This window comes from Aquarana catesbeiana, linkage group LG05 (genome assembly GCF_042186555.1).
Source record: "Aquarana catesbeiana isolate 2022-GZ linkage group LG05, ASM4218655v1, whole genome shotgun sequence".
Classification (NCBI taxonomy): Eukaryota; Metazoa; Chordata; class Amphibia; order Anura; family Ranidae; genus Aquarana; species Aquarana catesbeiana.
In genome coordinates, this window is record NC_133328.1 from 52,247,285 (window position 1) to 52,266,016 (window position 18,732).

General features: G+C 43.5%; 1 protein-coding gene across 1 annotated transcript in view; it reads left to right on the forward strand.

The window, feature by feature from the left end:
- Window positions 1-18,732, forward strand: part of MALRD1 (MAM and LDL receptor class A domain containing 1) — a 737,846-nt gene that overhangs the window by 385,698 nt on the left and 333,416 nt on the right. Inside the window, exon 23 of the mRNA XM_073629748.1 lies at window positions 8,638-8,748. Coding sequence (XP_073485849.1) covers window positions 8,638-8,748 — 111 coding nt within the window. The remainder of the gene's footprint in view (window positions 1-8,637; window positions 8,749-18,732) is intronic.

Consider the following 18,732-nt stretch of genomic DNA (forward strand, 5'->3'; position numbering starts at 1 on the left):
TCTGTTTACAAAAAAAGACACATTGTTTTGCCTTCTCTATGTGTAGTTGTGTGACTAGGCGTGTCTGCAGTTTCACTTTGTCCAAGTTTTCACAGGATGGGTTGGAACTGTAGGCCACCTCTAAGTCCCGTAGTTTGTCAGACGTGAGTTGGGGTATAGTGTTAGACTCTCGTTTTAGCCTATTTATTCTGGAGGACAAGATCCTACGAGCATGATTTTTAAAATCGTCCCAGTGTGTGTCAAGGGCATAAGGTCTCTGTGTCTTTTCGAAAAAGAAAAGCAGCTCCCTAGCAATGGAATCATGGTCCGATAGAAGGGATAGCCAGTGAGGGTTTAGATGCCAAAGCCTATCAGGAGAGGCTGACCTCAGAGATGCCGTCAGCCAACATGGAGAGGACCCTGGAAACAAGTATATAATCAATCCTGGACATAGTATTATGACTTACTGAGTGGCAGGTGCATGCTCTGGTCGTGGGATTTGCATGTCTCCATACGTCAATAAGGTCAAAGTTCATCAGTGTGCGGTATAGCCTAGTGTGCAGTGGTTCGCCCCGACTGGGTTCAGCCTGTACTGGCCTGTCCAGGGATGGAGTCATTGTGTGATTGTGTGATTGAAGTTCCCCAACCACACTGCTGGTATGGATGGGTATTGCGCTATGAATGCAAGGCCTTCTGTAACCACATCTGACCTGTATGGAAAGGGGATATATCTAGCCAATATCAGCAAGGGTTCTCCTCCCACAAGTGAATGCAGAAAGAGGTACCTACCCTGCCGATCTGACACCATGGAAACCAACTCAAAAGATGTGGATTTCGCTATCAGCACTGTTACCCCTCTAGACATATTTGTGTGGGTGCTGTGGTATGCCCACCCCACCCAAGCCTGTGGTTCATTCTGACTTTATTTGGAAAGTTGCCGAACTGATCTTTCGGAACCACCAAATACCAATGGCTGTGAATAGAGCTGGTTGTCATGCTGCTGGCATTGTCAACCAGGAATGCCTGACTGGTCGTCACTTCATAGACTACATCCCACCAACCAAGAAAAAGTCAGCACCCACAAGGATGTGCGTGGTTTGTTGTTTAAAGCGTGATAACAGTGGAAAGAGAATCCAAAAGGAAACCAGGTTCCATTGTCCTGATTGTGATGTCGTAGATTTTTGTTTGGACAGATTTAAGTGAATTATTCCTAAGATTTACAGGCCTACAATATAAATGTCAAATTTCTATCCAAAACAATTGTACCGCTTTCAGCATCAAAAATCTGACATAATCATACCGCCAGGGAGGTTAAGCTTAGGGAAAAACTAGGTGAAAAACAATACAATCAGTCTGAGCTATCTACTACCCAGCCAAAAACATAACATAATAGCCCCTGTCTAGGACAAAGGGGCTACGTGTGTAAGTAAACACTCATTAGAGAGTGGCACCGCTCAGCAAACATGTAGGTGCATTCAGATACAGTATCAAAATAACTACAAGTACAAATGTTGTGCTTCTTCATACATTAATCTATATTTCAGGTATAGACCACCTCATAATAAAACGCAATGGGGCTGAGGCCTGGGATATCCAGCCATTTGCACAGTCATCCCTGTGCTGATAAATACATTGCTTCATTCTGAGGGTCTCTCCCATCTTCTGCTGATATCATTTAGTTTTCTTCAGCCATTTTTTGTCTACAACGTCTTGGATTTAAATCGACTTAAAAATAATATAACTATTCGGACACGTAGGACAGTTTTCCTAAGGTTAAACTATACCTTTAGTGCAAGATGTCCTTTCTCTTTTTGCTGCAACTGCCATAACTACTGCAGCGGAAATAACTTGCCGTAATTTCTACATTTTTTTTCTTCCCATTTGTAGAAATGATTGCTGCCCGATCACTTCTAACATGCTGAGGAAGGTATGTTTTCTGATCTCCCATGGATAGTATGAACAATAAAGGGCAAAGCTCTGTGCACTTCCAGGATCAGAGCTGTCAACCCCTGCCATGATAGAAGCTGGCTTAATCGTGGCCCCATTTTTTCCTGTAGAAAAGCCATACTCTGCTGGTCCTTTGGAGGTCGCCATGTGTACAGCTCAGCATGGTTGCTCCAAAAGGACAAAGAGAGCACTTATCTGCTTCTATTGCATTACTGGCTGGACCAGTGGGGGATCACTCCATCTCTGCTTTCTTGACTGGTGAGTGACAATCTGAAGTGAGTCAGTCAGCCAAGAGATGACCTAGAGCCAGTGTAGTAATGCTCTTGCTGGCAGGCCTCTGCCTGCAACAGGATTGCTAGTGCCATGGCCCTTATTGCAAATAAAAAATATCTTGTTTAGTGTAAACACTATAACAGGAGACATGGCATTAAAGGTGGTGGCAGGTGTAGTTCTTCTCCACCCAACAGGTGGTGCCTTGCTTCTCAGGAATGGAGCATAGACCAAGGGGAAGATGTTCCCCTGCAGCCTCCAAAGGGTGTTACAGAAGAGGCAGTTGTTGAATTGAAAGTTTACTGAACCTGTTACTGAGAATTAATAAGCCTATTGCTAAGTATTACTGAACCTGTTACTGAAAGTTACTGAACCTGTTACTGAGTGCTACTGAACCTGCCACCACAAGGGATGCTGAATCCGTGTAAGACAAATCTTCTAGTGCTCACTTCTGTAATCTGCAAGTGTAATTGTTAATCGTGCAATTGCATTTAACTGAATATAATACTGTGAACCTCTCTTGGGCTTGGGAGTTGGACTTGGAGTGTGCTACTTTTTCGTGTTGGGTACCATACCGCTGGCCCCGCCCACGTGACTGTTAAATCATTTATGCACTTTCAACTGTTCTCTATCTTTCTGTGGCCAGCTTCAGTAGGACCATCTTTTTGTGTGTCTGTTTTGGCAACATATGGTAATCAAATCATCTCACACAAATTCCTTATACCTGGAGGCATTGGGGTGGATTTACGAAAAGTACACAGACTGTGCACTCTGCAAGTGCAGTTGCCCCAGAGCTTGATAAATGAGGTAAAGCTTCACTTTGCAAAGAATACCCAATCAGGTGCAAGGAATATATATAAAAAAAGCAAAACAGCATTTTTGCTTGCACATGATTGGATGATGGAAGTTAACAGAGCTTCCCATCATTTACTTAGCTCTGAAGCAACTACAATTGCAGAGTGCACCATTTATATGCCTTTAGTAAATTCACCCCAGTGCTTTAATATTATCTGGTATGTCATATGTGTGTTTTGTGAACATATGTTTTTTTCTCTTTAACCACTTCCAGTGCCTCCCATCTATGCCCATCAGCGCCGCCCATCAGTGCTGCTTATCTGTGTCACCTATTAGTGGCCCCCAGTGCTGCCTATCAGTGCCCACCAGTGCTGCCTATCAGTGCCACCTATCAGTGCCCACCAGTGCCACCTATCAGTACTCATCAGTGTCGCATATCAGTGCCAGCTATCAGTGTGGCATATTAGCGCCTCCGCATCAGTGCTGCCACATCAGTGCCCATAAGTGCCGCCACATCAGTGCCCATAAGTGCCATCTCATCAGTGCAGCCTATCAGTGCCCATCAGTGCAGCCTCATCAGCGCACATGAGTGAAGGAGGAAAATTACTTATTTACAAAATTTACTGACAGAAACTAAGAAAAACTTTTTTTTTTCAAAATTTTCAGGCTTTTTTTCTTTTTTAGTAAAAAATAAAAATCCCAGCAGTGATTAAATACCACCAAAAGAAAGCTCTATTTGTGTGAAGAAAAGGAAAAAAAAGATTAATTTGGGTAGTGTTGCATGACCGCGCAGTTGTCATTCAAAGTGCAACAGCGCTGAAAGCTAAAAAATGGCATGGGCAGGAAGGGGGTATAAATGCCCTGTATTGAGGTGGTTAAATAAAGTCTAAAGCGTTTAGTGTAACTTGTGAAATGAGGCTGTCAGTGTTTGCCTTCATGATTAAACAGTAATATATTCACTAGAGTGGTAATGAGATTACGCACTGTTACTTCTTAGGCCTATTTTGTGATGTTAATGAATGGGATTAGCATATAGGATCATTTGCAATTCATTACGGTTGCAAACATTTTGTTTCCAAACAATATCTGCACCAAAATAAATGCCAAAGCAAGTTCAGTAAACACTGTTACAGTTCCCTGCGTCTTTGATGCTAGTAAGTTACAAACTTAAACTATTCTATTTTATTTCTGTAATTTTTTGCTGTATGTACTTGGCATTTGAAATACTTAAATGTTTTTGCGCTATCTATATGAGAATATAGATATGGAATTAGACTCCTCTAAATGTGATATCGCATTTGCTATCCGTTTGTAAGGGGGGGGCTGGGTAGGTAAGTGGTAGTTGTTTGTCACGTTTCCCTCTTTGTTGGGCGCCAAGCAAGGGTCACATGATAGGCCTACCCCGGGATGGGTTCTTCTGGGCTACACTAGGCACCCTGCACACCTTGCACCTTGTACAGGGTCACCCAATGCCCTGGAACAAGGCTGAGGCTGCCATAGGGGAATTCTTAACCTTAAGGTGAGCCTCTACTTATAGAGATGAACGCACACCATGTACGGGTCCCCATGACAATGTACACCTTTTCTGTAATGTGCGTTTAGGAGTGACATGCTGAGCCTCATCCGCATTCACCTGTGCAGCATTTTCCACTACCATTCCATGCACTCTGCCCATGTTCCACACGTTTACATAACTTAACACTTGAAATTCCGTACCTCTGTACGGGATGGAAACCTCTGTGGCCCGAATCCCCTCCTGTTGCTCTGGGAAACAAACCACTGGCAGAAGGAGTGCCAACAACATCTCCCTCACTGTTAGAGGCCGTTCCAACTATAACAGGTGCACACTATTGACAGGCTGCTGTAAAACTTAGGTAACCACTTGTGTCTTCAAACTACTCCACTCCACACCGAGTATCAGACCCTCTTGGTAGACTATGTGTGTGATGGTTACTTACATTTCACTTCATTATTAACTTCAGACCAGGCAGGGACAAAGTTTCAAACATATTACTTATAAAAGGACAAAGGCAATTACAGAGTCCAACATTCAAAGGCATCATTTTTCCCCTAATTCCCTAACTCTAACTACAGGCTGTGTGCTGCCCCTGCATACCTGTAAAGGTAGTGTTCGTGCAGTACAAAGTTCATCAAGAGCACTCCTCCAGGACTGGTGTCTTCAGGGCGAACCCCAGGTTCTGATGACTTTACATCCCAATGGCGATAAGCAACATCTTTCTGCTTCTTGCGGGTGTCATTCGCTGTCTCTCTCTCTCTTACTACTCACTACTAGGCCTTTGTCGGAAACATACTGTTGGAGATAACGCAAATCCTTAGCCGACTCTGTCAGGGGACTCCGTCTCTACACTTGCCAGCGAGCAAGCAAGCTTGCTCTCCTTACAGGACCCTCTCCCAATTTATGTCACAGGCTTAGTGGGCCGGAGCCAGAGAAGAACCCGGAAAAAAGACCAAAGAACCAAGAAAGGCATTACCTCTTACCTTCCCATCCGGGACAGCGCCTAACTGGCTATTTTAACTTGCTTAAAAGTTTTGGACACCATCATCCTATAAAGCAATATTAGATATTACTACTGCCCCCGGAACATGACCCATTCAAGTGAATGGAGCTGCACTTCAATCGTCATGCAACAGCATGCAATGCATGTGGTTGTGGCGCAATAGTGCTGAATTTACAGGGTTAAACAGGCAGTGAGGAAGCATTGTATCACCTATTAAATGCTCTCTGAAGAGTAATCTAAATGCAGATCTTTGTTCACAGAGCAATGCAAGTGTAAACAAGGACTTAGAAATTAGAGAAACATTTTCCATCCTGCTTCTCTTGAATTTCTCATCAAATAGACTGTGCACTTTGCAAGTACAGTTACTCCAGAGCTTAGTAGATGAGGTAAAGCTTCACGTTACAAAGAATAAGAAATCAAATGCAAGGAAAAAAATAAAAATACATTTTTGCTTGCACATGATTGGATGATGGAAATCAACAGAGCTTCACATCTTTACTAAGCTCTGGAGCAACTGCACTTGCAAAGTATATTTGCCTTTAGTAAATCAGCCCCACTGGATAGTTAATATCTATTGTTCAGTTAATGAGAAATAAACACATCAATAGATTTTACTTTTCAAGTTTCTTACGCGTTCCCTGGATCAATGCCCACTTCCATCGGTATATGATTTTTTTACAGTAGCCAACCTGGTTACAGACAAGCCCCAATGTCCCCTTGGTGACCATCCCTTGGCAAGCAGAATATTTAATGCTGTGGTCAACGTTGTACCCTAGACTTGTTGTGCCTTTGACTTCACAAGTGTAAACCTAACTTTTTTGACACACCCTCAACATGCGTGTGCACTTTTTCACCAGACGCTCTATTCCAATGGAGTATAAGTGTATTGCAAGGAACCAGGCACAGAGGTTTTAAATTCCAAATATTTAATGAGTTGGCTTGTACTTGGCTGGAGACCTGTTAAATAGTAGAGATATACACTGCAAGTTTAAGAGACACTGTAGAGTTACCAACCCACCTTTTACATAGTTTAATTTGCCAGAATAGGCCAGACCATTTTGTAGTATACATTGTGGGCTTGGGAGGACGCATGTCAGAACTATATAATGACAAAAACATTCACTGAGTTTTATTTATGGCATTAACAAAAAGAGATTTTTTTTCTGTCCAAGAAGATTTATAACCTGAAATACAGCTTGAAATAATGTGCATGCTACTGCTGGTGAGCATTTTGGTACAATTCCTATTATCTTTAATCAAACATATTTGCCAAACATTCATATATACCATATATATGTAAACCTACAGTGTTACACAAGCCTGGCTAGATTCCCCAGTGGACTGGAAAGCATAGGGTTCTCTGCCTCAACGGAGGGGTATAGGGTCTTAGAAGCATATACCAGGCTTTAAGGGACAGCAGAGATAGGACACATAAGACATAGAGAGAACATTGGAACCAACTGATAAGTTCTGACTATGGAGCTAAGCCCGCATGCCCCTCTATTGGTCCACTAAACAATCATAATGCCTTTGAGACACTAAAAGTTTTGTTATGTTAATATTGGATCAATAGAGTAGGTCATTCCACTGAATTTGGAATATGTCTTGTGTGTATGAAATAGTCCCATGTGTGATCTATTGCACGGATCAACTTGGATGATGGCATTTATTAATTCTAATGCCGCGTACACACGGTCGGACTTTTCGTCTACAAAAGTCCAACGGATGCCGACGGACTAAAGCTGGCTGGTAATCCGATCATGTGTGGGCTTCTCCGGACTTTCAGCAGACTTTTTCAGCCTCAAATCCGACGGACTTTAGATTTGAAACATGCTTCAAATCTTTACGTCGTAACTACGACGGACCCCGAAATCCGCTCGTCTGTGTGCTAGTCCGACGGACAAAAACCCATGCTAGGGCAGCTATTGGCTACTGGCTATGAACTTCCTTATTTTAGTCCGGTGTACGTCATCACGTACGAATCCGTCGAACTTTTGTGTGGTCGTGTGTAGGCAAGTCCGTTCGTTAGAAAGTCTGCTGCAAGTCCGCCGAAAGTCCGCCGGAAGTCTGTCGGACAGGCTGTCGGACTTTTGTAGACGAAAAGTCCGACCGTGTGTACGCGGCATAAGACAACGCTTTTACTACCACAATAATACTGTAACAATAATAATAATTTTGATTATGACGATTACAATAATAGTGAACTAAATAGTTGACATGTGCTAGTTGGAAAGGACTCCAAATTCACCATTGAAGAGTGATGATCGATAGAGAGATGGCAATTGTAGAACCCTTCTGTATCGTAAACTGGGTACAGCCCAGATGGGAACAGATGTGGTTTACTCATACATTTCCAGGAGCGATCAGAGATGACGTCACTTCCCGGGTGCAGGGTGAGAGGAGGCGGCTTCACGTTCGGAGCATGCTTGCTCCTTCCTTTAGGCCATCTGCTCCAAAAGCGAAGCCGCCTCCTCTCACCCTGCACCTGGAAGTGACATCATCTCAGATGTGTTCCCTGCTGTTCCCATAGTCTGCGAATCCACCTGCACGAACTGTCAGCTGCACTTCAGAGACACGTATGTTTAGGAGAAAACCACCCTATGATTTTGCTGCAGGATTAACATCATGCTTGTGTTTATGCTCCCTTTGTGAGTAGTTTCACTTTTGACTTATCATTATATGGTTTACCAATACTGCACTTAGAGGCGCTGTGTTTTTTTTTCCTTTGTTGCATTGCAGAGACTGCTTCTAGCTCTTTACACTGGCTGCCCTTAGTGCAGGTTCATGGATTCCGCTCCCTCTTCATCTTAGAGACTGTTGCTATGGACTTTGTCCCTCTTATTGAGAGACATTTTTAATCACATTTATTTGATCTGTGTACACCTCCAGGGTCTCTCCTCAAACGAGTGCTGAGTTTATTTTATTTTATTATTTTTTTTGTCCATTTCATCTGCAGAGATTTCGGTCACTGTGGCAGAAAAGCCGGTCTAGCTGGACTAGGTGCAGAGCAGTACCAAGGGTCTGGAAGATGTCACTTGCTGCTTGTCAGAATGAACCTATAGTTACTGATGAATCTAAAAGAGATGTCTATGCTGAAAATGTAATGTTCTTTTTTTCTGATTTACAGGTACTTATTCATCTCGGTAACATGACTTATGAACTATGGTCCCAAAGTGGTAAACAAGGAGCAAGTTGGAAGAGAGCTGAAGTTTACCTGAGAACTTTATCTAACTTTCAGGTTTGTCTTTCCTGATTTATTTTGTAATGGGATTGTACAATAATTTGCCCATTTCTGTTTAACAGATGATAGTTTTAATTCCACATGCTAAAACATTAGCTTCAAATGTTCAAATTGTCATCTGCAAAAAAGCAGATGACAGTTTGCAATTTCATCCTACAGGGTTAAACATAACACCACCTGAGACCTATCTCACCCACGCACTTGGAAGAATGAATATTGGGTAGTCAATTAAGAAGACCTGCAAGCGACTATATGCCTCAGTTTACCACTTCCATATTCCTATGATTCTCTTAGAGTGTATTCATCCAGTGGGACATTGTAATACCCTCATTAGGACAGGCTCGCTAGGTGCTAGCCTGGGGAAATTAAGCCATGGCAAACAAAGTTTTTCATACTTGTTGAGTCGACCCCGATGCTGGTATATGTACCTCTCCAACTGAAGCGCGTTCCCCGTATGAGTCACCCATGTTTTGACCGATGGGGGAGTCGTAGACTTCCAACCCATTAGAATGACCTTCCTGGCCTGAAATAGGGCCCTAGAGAATGCCGCTCTAGTCGCTTCCTCAGGTATCACTTGCTCAAGGACTCCAAGTAAGCAATGGGGTTTAGGGGACAGTAACCTGAAATACCCTACTGAGAGTGGTAAGGACTTTCCTCCAACAGCAATGTAACTTCGGATATCGCCAAAGGAGATGAATAAGATCCCCAGATGTTCATCGACATCTACCACACAACGAGTCGGGAAGTCTTCCCATCTTGTGAAGTTTTACTGGGGTGTAGTGCACTCAGAGCAAAATATACAATTGTGACAACTTCTGTGAGACATTAAGGGAGCACATATTGGCCGACTGGAAATTTTCCTCCCATTGATCCCCTGTCAAAGTGCCTACATCCTCCTCCCATTGCAACATTGCCCTGGTTGGGTAGGCCTTCAGATATTCCATTAAGAACATGTGATAGCACTGGGATATAAAACCCTTTGTTTCAGTTGCAAACTGAATTAAATGAAATATGGGGGTAGGTGAAATTGACCACTCCGTCGCTTCGCCCCGGTGCTTTGATTGCATGGGATAGCTGTATATAGTAATAAAACATGTGGTCCGGTAAAGCGAATTTACGCTGGAGGTCTACATTTGACATCAACCTCCCATGTTGGAACACCTGGGAGAAAAGAGTTATCCACCAGGCGCACCATCTGGGTCCCTGTTGGATTTTGGCTAGTTCAATATAGGTATGATTTCTCCAAAGCGGACTATATTCAGTGTAACCTGTCGCGTGCTGGAGTTGCTTTGGTTTATTCAAGACTTTCTGAAGTAGTGCATAGGTAGGCTTCTGCTTGTTGGATTTCTGAAATAGCTGGGTCACCAATCACTCCAGGATGGAGTCTGCCCCAGAGCCAACAAGCAAGAGATGGGCAGAATAATCCTGAGGGGTAGGGGACATAGAATAAAAAAACAAGGATTTGGGAGGGCAAGGCCTCCACCATCTTTAGGACATTGTAACTGTTCCAGCCTGATTCTAGGGGCACCCCAAAGTAGCAACCAGAAAAGGGAATTAATTACCCAAAACATCTTCAAGGGGACCACCACAGGGAAATTATGAAGGACAAAGAACACAGAGGAAAAATGGGTATGCTTTAATAAGAGCATATTAAATAAGGGTATTAGCCAGTGCATCCCAATGGGAAATAAATTTAAAAGAGCTAATAAAGTCCTGAGTGGCTTAACTCCAATGTAAAAATGCATATAAAAGCAAAAGAGAAGGCCTTCAAAAAATACAAGGCTGAGGAATCACAATCAGCATTCCAACTTTAAGGGTGCAATCAGGGCGGTTAAGGTAGAACACTAAAGGCACATAGTGGAGGAGAGTAAAAGAAATCCCAAGAAATTCTTTAAGTATATATATAGTAAGAAAAGGAGGTCAGATCATATTGGTCCCATAAAGAATAATGATGGGAATCTGGTTACTAAGGATGGAGAGATGGCAAAGGTTTTGAATTTATTCTTCTCCTCAGTCTTCATGAGGAAACGGGGGGCTTCAGTAACCAAAACTGCAATGTTTATCCTAATGACACGTCACAAGAAGCACCCTCATGGCTAACAGAGAATTAGAAATAGACTTGAAAAACTTAACATTAATAAGTCACCGGTCCAGATGGCTTGCACCCAAGGGTCCTTAAGGAAGTCTGTCAAGTAATTGCCAGTCCATTGTTCCTAATTTTTATGAACAGTCTACTGACTGGAATGGTACCAGCAGATTGGAGAAATGCCAATGTAGCACCAATATTTAAAAAAGAGCCACGATACATCCCTGGGAAATTACAGACCAGTTAGCCTAACGTCAATATTATGCAAACTCTTGGAGGGGATGATAAGGGACTATATACAAGATTATAGTAATGAAAATGGCATCATTAGCAATAATCAGCATGGATTCATGAAGAATCAATTTCGCCAAATCAATCTATTAACCTTCTATGAGGAGGTGAGCTGCTATCTAGATAAAGGAAAGCCCTTTGACGTGGTATATCTGGATTTTGCAAAGGCATTTGATATAGTTCCCCATAAACGTTTACTGTACAAACTAAGGTCTGTCGGCATGGACCAAAGGGTGAGTACATGGATTGAAAACTGGCTACAGGAGCGAGTTCAGAGGATAGTGATAAATGGGGATTACTCCGAATGGTCTGGTGTGGAAAGCGGGGTCCCCCAGGATCTGTCCTGCGACCAATCCTATTTAATTTATTCATAAACGACCTGGAGGATGGGATAAACAGCTCAATCTCAGTATTTGCGGACGATACTAAGCTAAGCAGGGCAATAATTTCTCCACAGGATGTGGAAACCTTGCAAGAAGATCTGAACAAATTAATGTGGTGGGCAACTACATGGCAAATGAGGTTTAATGTAGAAAAATGTAAAATAATGCATTTGGGTGGCAAAAATATGAATGCAATCTACTCACTAGGGGGAGAACCTTTGGGGGAATCTAGGATAGAAAAGGACCTGGGGGTCCTAGTAGATGACCGGCTCAGCAATGGAATGCAATGTCAAGCTTCTGCAAGCAATGCCAACAGAATACTGGCATGCATTAAAATGGGATTAACTCCAGAGATAAAAGGATAATTCTCCCAGTCTACAAGACTCTGGTCTGGCCATACCTGGAGTATGCTGTCCAGGTCTGGGCACCAGTCCTCAGGAAGGATGTGCTGGAACTGGAGAGAGTCCAGAGAAGGGCAACAAAACTACTAAAGGGACTGGAGGACCTTAGTTATGAGGAAAGATTACAAGAACTGAATTTATTCTCTCTGGAGAAGAGACGCTTGAGAGGGGATATGATTTCAATGTACAAATACCGTACTGGTGACCCCACAATAGGGATAAAACTTCCATGAAAGGGAGTTTAAAAAGACACATGGTCATTCACTAAAATTAGAAGAGAAGTGGTTTAACCTTTTTTTTTTTTTTTTTAATTCTTTTTATTGATTTTATCAACATAGTAAATCATACAACATTAAGGACGTGTCCTATAAGACAACGTCCCTATTAGGCCAGACATGACCTTATGCCTATCTAACAAAGATCTACTAACTACATTTCCCAGTGCCCCCCCCCCCGGTTCCCTCCTCCCCCCACCCTCGAACCACAGCTCGCCAAGAAATACAGGATCACTGGTGTAGCCTATATCAGAAGCTTGTGCTATTTTACTTGCTTATATATATCATGACCCTCTACCTTCTGAATTTTATTGTCGCTACTCATTGAGATCTCTATGAGAAGTGCCTTCATCCAAATATAACACTTTTTATCAACACAGTACCTCCTCCCTTATCCCACCGTGGTGTTAGACTTATACCATGCTTGCCACACCCTATCGAATTTCTTTACACACCCCCTAGATTCATATGTTGCCTTGTAAAAGGGAAGCATGGAGTTTACCAGGCCCTTCCAGGCTGAAATAGTCGGTGCCTCTAGCTTTTTCCAGGCCAACAAGATAGCTTTTCTACCGTAAAACAGAAGTATAGTCAACAGTGTTCGCATGGCACGTGTTGGTACTATATCATCCACTAGGCCCAGCAGACATACCTTAAAATTCATCGGGATTGATACTGATATCAATTCCGTGATACAGGAAGTAATATCTGTCCAAAATTCCTGGATCTTTGGACAACGCCAAAAAATGTGATCTGCATCTGCGGTTAAATGAGAGCATCTCCAACACTCTGCCGAAACTGTAGGGAAGATCTTATTCAGCCTAGCTGGGGTAAGATAGCTTCTGTGCAGGAATTTGAACTGGATCAGCCTATCTCTGGCAGATACCAGGTGTCTAAATGGTTGAATCCATAGTTCATCCCAGTCTTCCCCTTGTATTTCTGGAACCTCCATCTCCCATCTCTCTCTGCATTTGGTAATTGCTGGTGGGGTTAACTTAAAGAGTTCTTTATAGGCCATTGAGAGAGGTTTGACCAGATCTCCATCCGCCAATAGCGATTCAAGAGACGAGGGCAAAGATTCTACCTTCAGTTCTCTAAATTGCTCCTGAAATGCATGTCTAACTTGTAAAAATCTAAACAGGTATGTATTTGGAAGATCATGCCTCGACTGTAGTTGAGAAAAGGTCAGTAACTCTCCAAAAGATGTTATGTCTCTCAATGTCTTTATTCCTTTTACCGCCCAAATCATAGGATCTGGTAGGTTGTAGAATTGTGGTAGGGTTGGATTCATCCAAATCGGGGTTGAAGGCGAAAACCCCCCATAACTAGGGCATGCTAGTTTCACAGCGGTCATCCACGCTTTAATAGTGGCCTTCATTGTCAGCGTCAGGGGCAGTTCAGACCTAGAACCTCTAAACAGGGCAAACCTGAGACTTTCATACGATCCGAGTTGGGCCGCTTCCAACATCGTGGCTGCATGCCCATCCTCAGCTATCAACCATCTACGAGCGAATACCATTTGTCCTGCTAAGTAGTATTTTTGCCAATCAGGCAGTGCCAGACCCCCTTGATCCCCTGGTTCCTGCAGGACTCTAAGGCCTATTCTTGGAGGCTTCGGAGCCCATATAAAAGATGAGATGATGCTATCCAGCTTCCGAAAATACGTCTTCGGAATCCAAATGGGTGTATGTCGCAGAAAATATAAGATGACAGGGAGGAATTTCATTTTGATTAACCTAATGCGACCTATAAGGGACAGTGGTAGTTTGGTCCATGTTCGAATCTTTTGCTGTAGGGATGTTAACAATGGCAGCAAATTCAGGGACACATATTCCTGAACATTCGCTGTAATCTGTACCCCTAAATATTTAATAGTCGTTACCCACTGCAGCAGCAAACTAGGATCAACCCTTGCCTTGGCCCCTTCATCTATTGGTAAAATGGACGATTTACTCCAGTTTACTCTTAACCCGGAGAAAGTAGCAAAAAGATTGATGATTTCCAAAGCCGCTCTTAGGGATTCTTCCGGGTCGTCAAGGAACAATAGCATATCGTCAGCGTATAACGCCAGAGACTCATCTATCGTTCCCACCCGTATAGATTTGATACGATTTGAGGATCTAAGCGCTACTGCCAGAGGCTCCAGGGCGAGAGCAAACAAAAAAGGTGAAAGCGGGCAACCTTGTCGGGTCCCCCTTCCCACCACAAAGAAATCCGAAATGGATGATCCTAGCCGAACAGCCGCTTTCGGATCTCTGTATAACATGGCAACCCATTTCCTAAAGTTTGGGCCAAACCCCATAACCTCTAAGACCTTAAACATAAACCTCCAATCTACAGAGTCAAAGGCCTTTTCAAAATCAATAGAGACCACAACTCTGGAGTTAGCGTTCCTCGACTGCAATTGTAAATGGGTGAAAAGTCTTCTTAAATTTGTGTCAGTTGATTTCCCCGGCATAAAACCTGTCTGGTCGATGTTTACAATAGATGGGAGTACCGTAGACAGTCTAAGGGCCAAAATCTTAGTCAGAATGTTCAAGTCCGTATTTAGTAAAGCTATAGGTCGGTATGATGCACAGTCCTTTGGGTCTTTCCCTGGTTTCAAAAGAAGAACCATATATGCCTCTAACATAGAGTCAGGTAAAGTATCGTGTTCATGGCAATAATCCAGGAGTAGGTTAATTCTAGGGGCCAAAACTTCAACATTTGCCTTATAAAAATTGGCAGGGAAACCGTCAGGTCCAGGAGCTTTGTTGGGGGGGAACGAGAATATCGCTTTCTCAATTTCTTTGGTTGTGATTTTCCCTTCAAGGTTATTTTTGTCATCATCCGAGAGTCTAGGTATAGATAAATCCCCTAAAAGGGAATCTAAGTCTGCAGTTTCATAAGAAGGTATTGGGGAATAAAGAGATGCAAAAAAACTGACAAATTCCTGCATAATACTCTTGGGTTCACTAATTAGGTCTCCTCTCTGGTTTCTAATAATCGGGATATTTGTAAGTGGGTGGTAGTCAGCTACTATCATGGCCAGTAATTTTCCATTTTTGTCTCCCTCTGTAAAAACAGTTTGAGCCCTTTTTGTCATGTCTGCACGAGCTTGACCTGTGAAAAAAATAGATAAGGAGCGTCTCGCCTCTAGCAAGGCTTCATACGAGGCCCTAGTAGGGTTCTCTGCATGAGTTCTCGCACATTCCCGTTCTCTATGGTGTAGAGAAGTGGTTTAACCTTAAACTGCGTAGAGGGTTCTTTACTGTAAGAGCGGTAAGGATGTGGAATTCTCTTCCACAGGCAGTAGTTTCAGCGGGGAGCATCGATAATTTCAAAAAACTATTAGATAAGCACCTTAACGACCACAACATACAGGAATATACAATGTAATACTGACATAAAAGCACACACACAGGTTGGACTTGATGGACTTGTGTTTTTTTTCAACCTCACCAACTATGTTACTATGACATATAGAAGTTGGGGCATAAGTATCATTTTAATTAGATTCGTTTTCACTGCTAGGGACATTTTGAGGTTGTTTTAAATATGTATTTTAGCTCTGATCCAGGCCAGCAGAGGGTGCATATTAAGACGGCAATATTCTGTGATAACGGGGGGAGATTTGGATACCTAGGTATCTGAAGGAAGTCACTAAGGGAACGGAACAAGGGACAGACGCTGCCTGTCCATGTGCGTCATCTAATAGCATTAATGCAGATTTGGTCCAATTGATAGTGAGGCCCGAGAATCGCCCAAACTCTGAAATTATGTACATAACGCTGGTCAATTATGAAGAAGTGTCTCCTAAAATTAGCAACATATCATTGGCGTATAGCATGATTTTTTCGTGCAATTCACCTTACCAAAACCCGGTGATATGTAACTATTACACACTAAAGTGGCCAGAGGCTCAATCGCTATGGCGAAGAGCAGGGGTGATAAGGGACAACCTTGCCTAGTTCCCCTGCCCAAGGCAAAAGCCAATGACTGTCTATCAGATACTCTAATCGCTGCCTGTGGTGAAGCATACAGGAGACGTTCTCATGATATGAAACGATCCCCGAATCCAAACTTGGACAGTATCACCCATAGGTATGGCCAACTGATACTATCAAAAACTTTATTTGCATCTAGGGAAAAGGAGCACTCTCTGTCCTGTATTATCTGCTTGAGTCTGCATGTTCAAGAACAGCCGCCTGAGGTTGGTGGCTGTGGACTTTTGAGGCATAAACCCTGCCTGGTTAAAGTGTATAATGGACAGGATAAATTTGTTCACTCTCAATGCCAGGACTGTGGCCAAAATGTTTAAATCGCATTGTAGCAAAGAAATGGGCCCTTTAAGAGCCAGGATCCAGGGGATCTTTTCCCGGTTTAAGCAACAATATAACATTTGCCCTTGATATTGAAACAGGCAGGGAGCCTACCTCAACCGAGGCATTGAAAACCTCCAGCAAGCTGGGCAGGATCGTCTCCCCATAGGTGGTATAGACTTCCATGGGAATACCATCATCCCCAGGGGCTTTACATGTGGGAAAGGAACAGGCCGCCTTCTGAAGCTCATCCAGAGTAAGTGGGGAGTCCAATGCCAGACGGACCGCAGAGGATAAGGTGGGTATAGGTATAGCAGCAAAGTATTCTGCTAGTGATTCAGAGGAGTAGTTACCTCGGGAGCCATATAGGTCTGAGTAAAATGAGGAAAGTTCCAAAACAATTTGATCCAGGTCACTGACTACCCGTCCAGTGGAGGAGCGAATGGCTCCCATAGCTGGGGAGGACTGCTGTGACCTGGCAATTTTTGCGAATAGATGGTCTGTTTTTTCCCCTTCTTCATAAAATGCAATTTTTGTGAAAAAACGTTTCCGTTCCACAGCAGAGGATTTCAGACGGTCCAGAGAATCCTGGACTGACATCCATTCCTCCCTCGCGGAATCAAACGAATCCAACACATATGACAACTCCAACTGTTGAACCTGGCCTTCCACCTGTTCAAGGAGAAGGGACGAGTTTTGTTTAACTCCATTAATTTCAGTTATGAAGGTGCCTCTAAGACATGCCTTGAAAGTGTCCCACTTTAAAACGACATCTTCACACTGAGTATGTGTAACAAAAAATTGGTCAATTTTCTGGGTTATGCGTTCTTTGGAGGGAAACAACTGAAGCCAGAATGCGTTCAGTCTCCATGGAGCCCTGCATATAGTGGATGGGGGCCTGGTATTCAACCATAATGTTAGGGGAGAATGATCCGATACCCCCCAGGGGGAAGTACACCACATTACAAGTATAGCAGAGGCCTATGCGTGAGAGCAATCTGTGCATGTTGGAAAAACAGAATTGTTCTGATATTAGGGTTTCCAAGACTCATGATGACCAACCAGCCAACCTCTGCCAAGAAACGACTAAGAGTGGTGCCCCTCCCCCCCCAGGAAATGGCAGAAATTGGAGGGTGTCTACCTAGTTGGGGGTCAAGACAACAATTAGGCCCCTTTCACACGATCGGACCGTTCAGGTCCGCCTGTCAGTTTTGACGGTGGACCTGAACGGGCGATCCATGTTAGCCTATGGAGCGACGGATGTCAGCGGAGACATGTCCGCTGACATCCGACCCGGTCCGATCCGCAAAAAGCAGACAGATGGCCCTACATCCAGATCCATCGCTGGCGGATCGGATCGGGTGAGATCTGATGAAAACGGACAGGCTGTCCGTTTTCATCCGATCCCTCCATAGGCAGCAGCGGCGCTTGACAAGCCCCTCCCCTCTCAGTGAGCAGAGAGGGACCTGTCATCCGCCGGCTCAGCGGAGATCAATGGAGAGATCTCCCGCTGCGACAGCGGACCGAGGCGGGCTCCGTGGAGTCCGCCTCGTGTGAATGAGGGCTAAAAGTCCCCCATAATCAGAACAAGTATGTCAGGTTTGGTAGCCAAATATGACAGTAATAGTTGCAATATTTCCCTTGAGAATGGAAGAGGGATATACACATAAGCCAGAATTAACATTAAGATGTATAGTTTACAGTATAAAAAAACAAACTGGCCTAGAGAGTCCACCATTGAGTCCAGCTCCTGGAATCCCAGGGCTTTATGCACCAATACACTCACCTCGTGAGAATAAGCAGCGTAAGTGGAATGGTACTCCTTACCAACCCAGGGATAGTGTAAACAGTTGGTAGTGTCACATGTCAGGTCCTAGAGACCTATAATAGCAGGGTGAAACTTCCGAATACAGGAGGCAATCATGGTGCGTTTCAGTGGGTCGTTGACTCCTCTAACGTTCCAGGAGACCAGAGTGGTGGCTGTTACATTGGCCTTTGTAGAAAGTCAAAAGATATGTGGCCCAGTGAGCAGACCAGATTGCAGTGGACTATCCTCATCGGGGATTGGTAGTCAGTAGAAGGTAGCAAATTGCAACACCACAGGAGAGATGAGACAGGTGAAGAGTTGTACTTCAGTAAGGTATCTGGTAGTAACCAACATGTGTCATAATCGCACAACTGCGCACAGATCATATCCATAGAAACAGGGCACAAAGGGAGTAACAGAGCTAAAGTCATTAAGGCTAG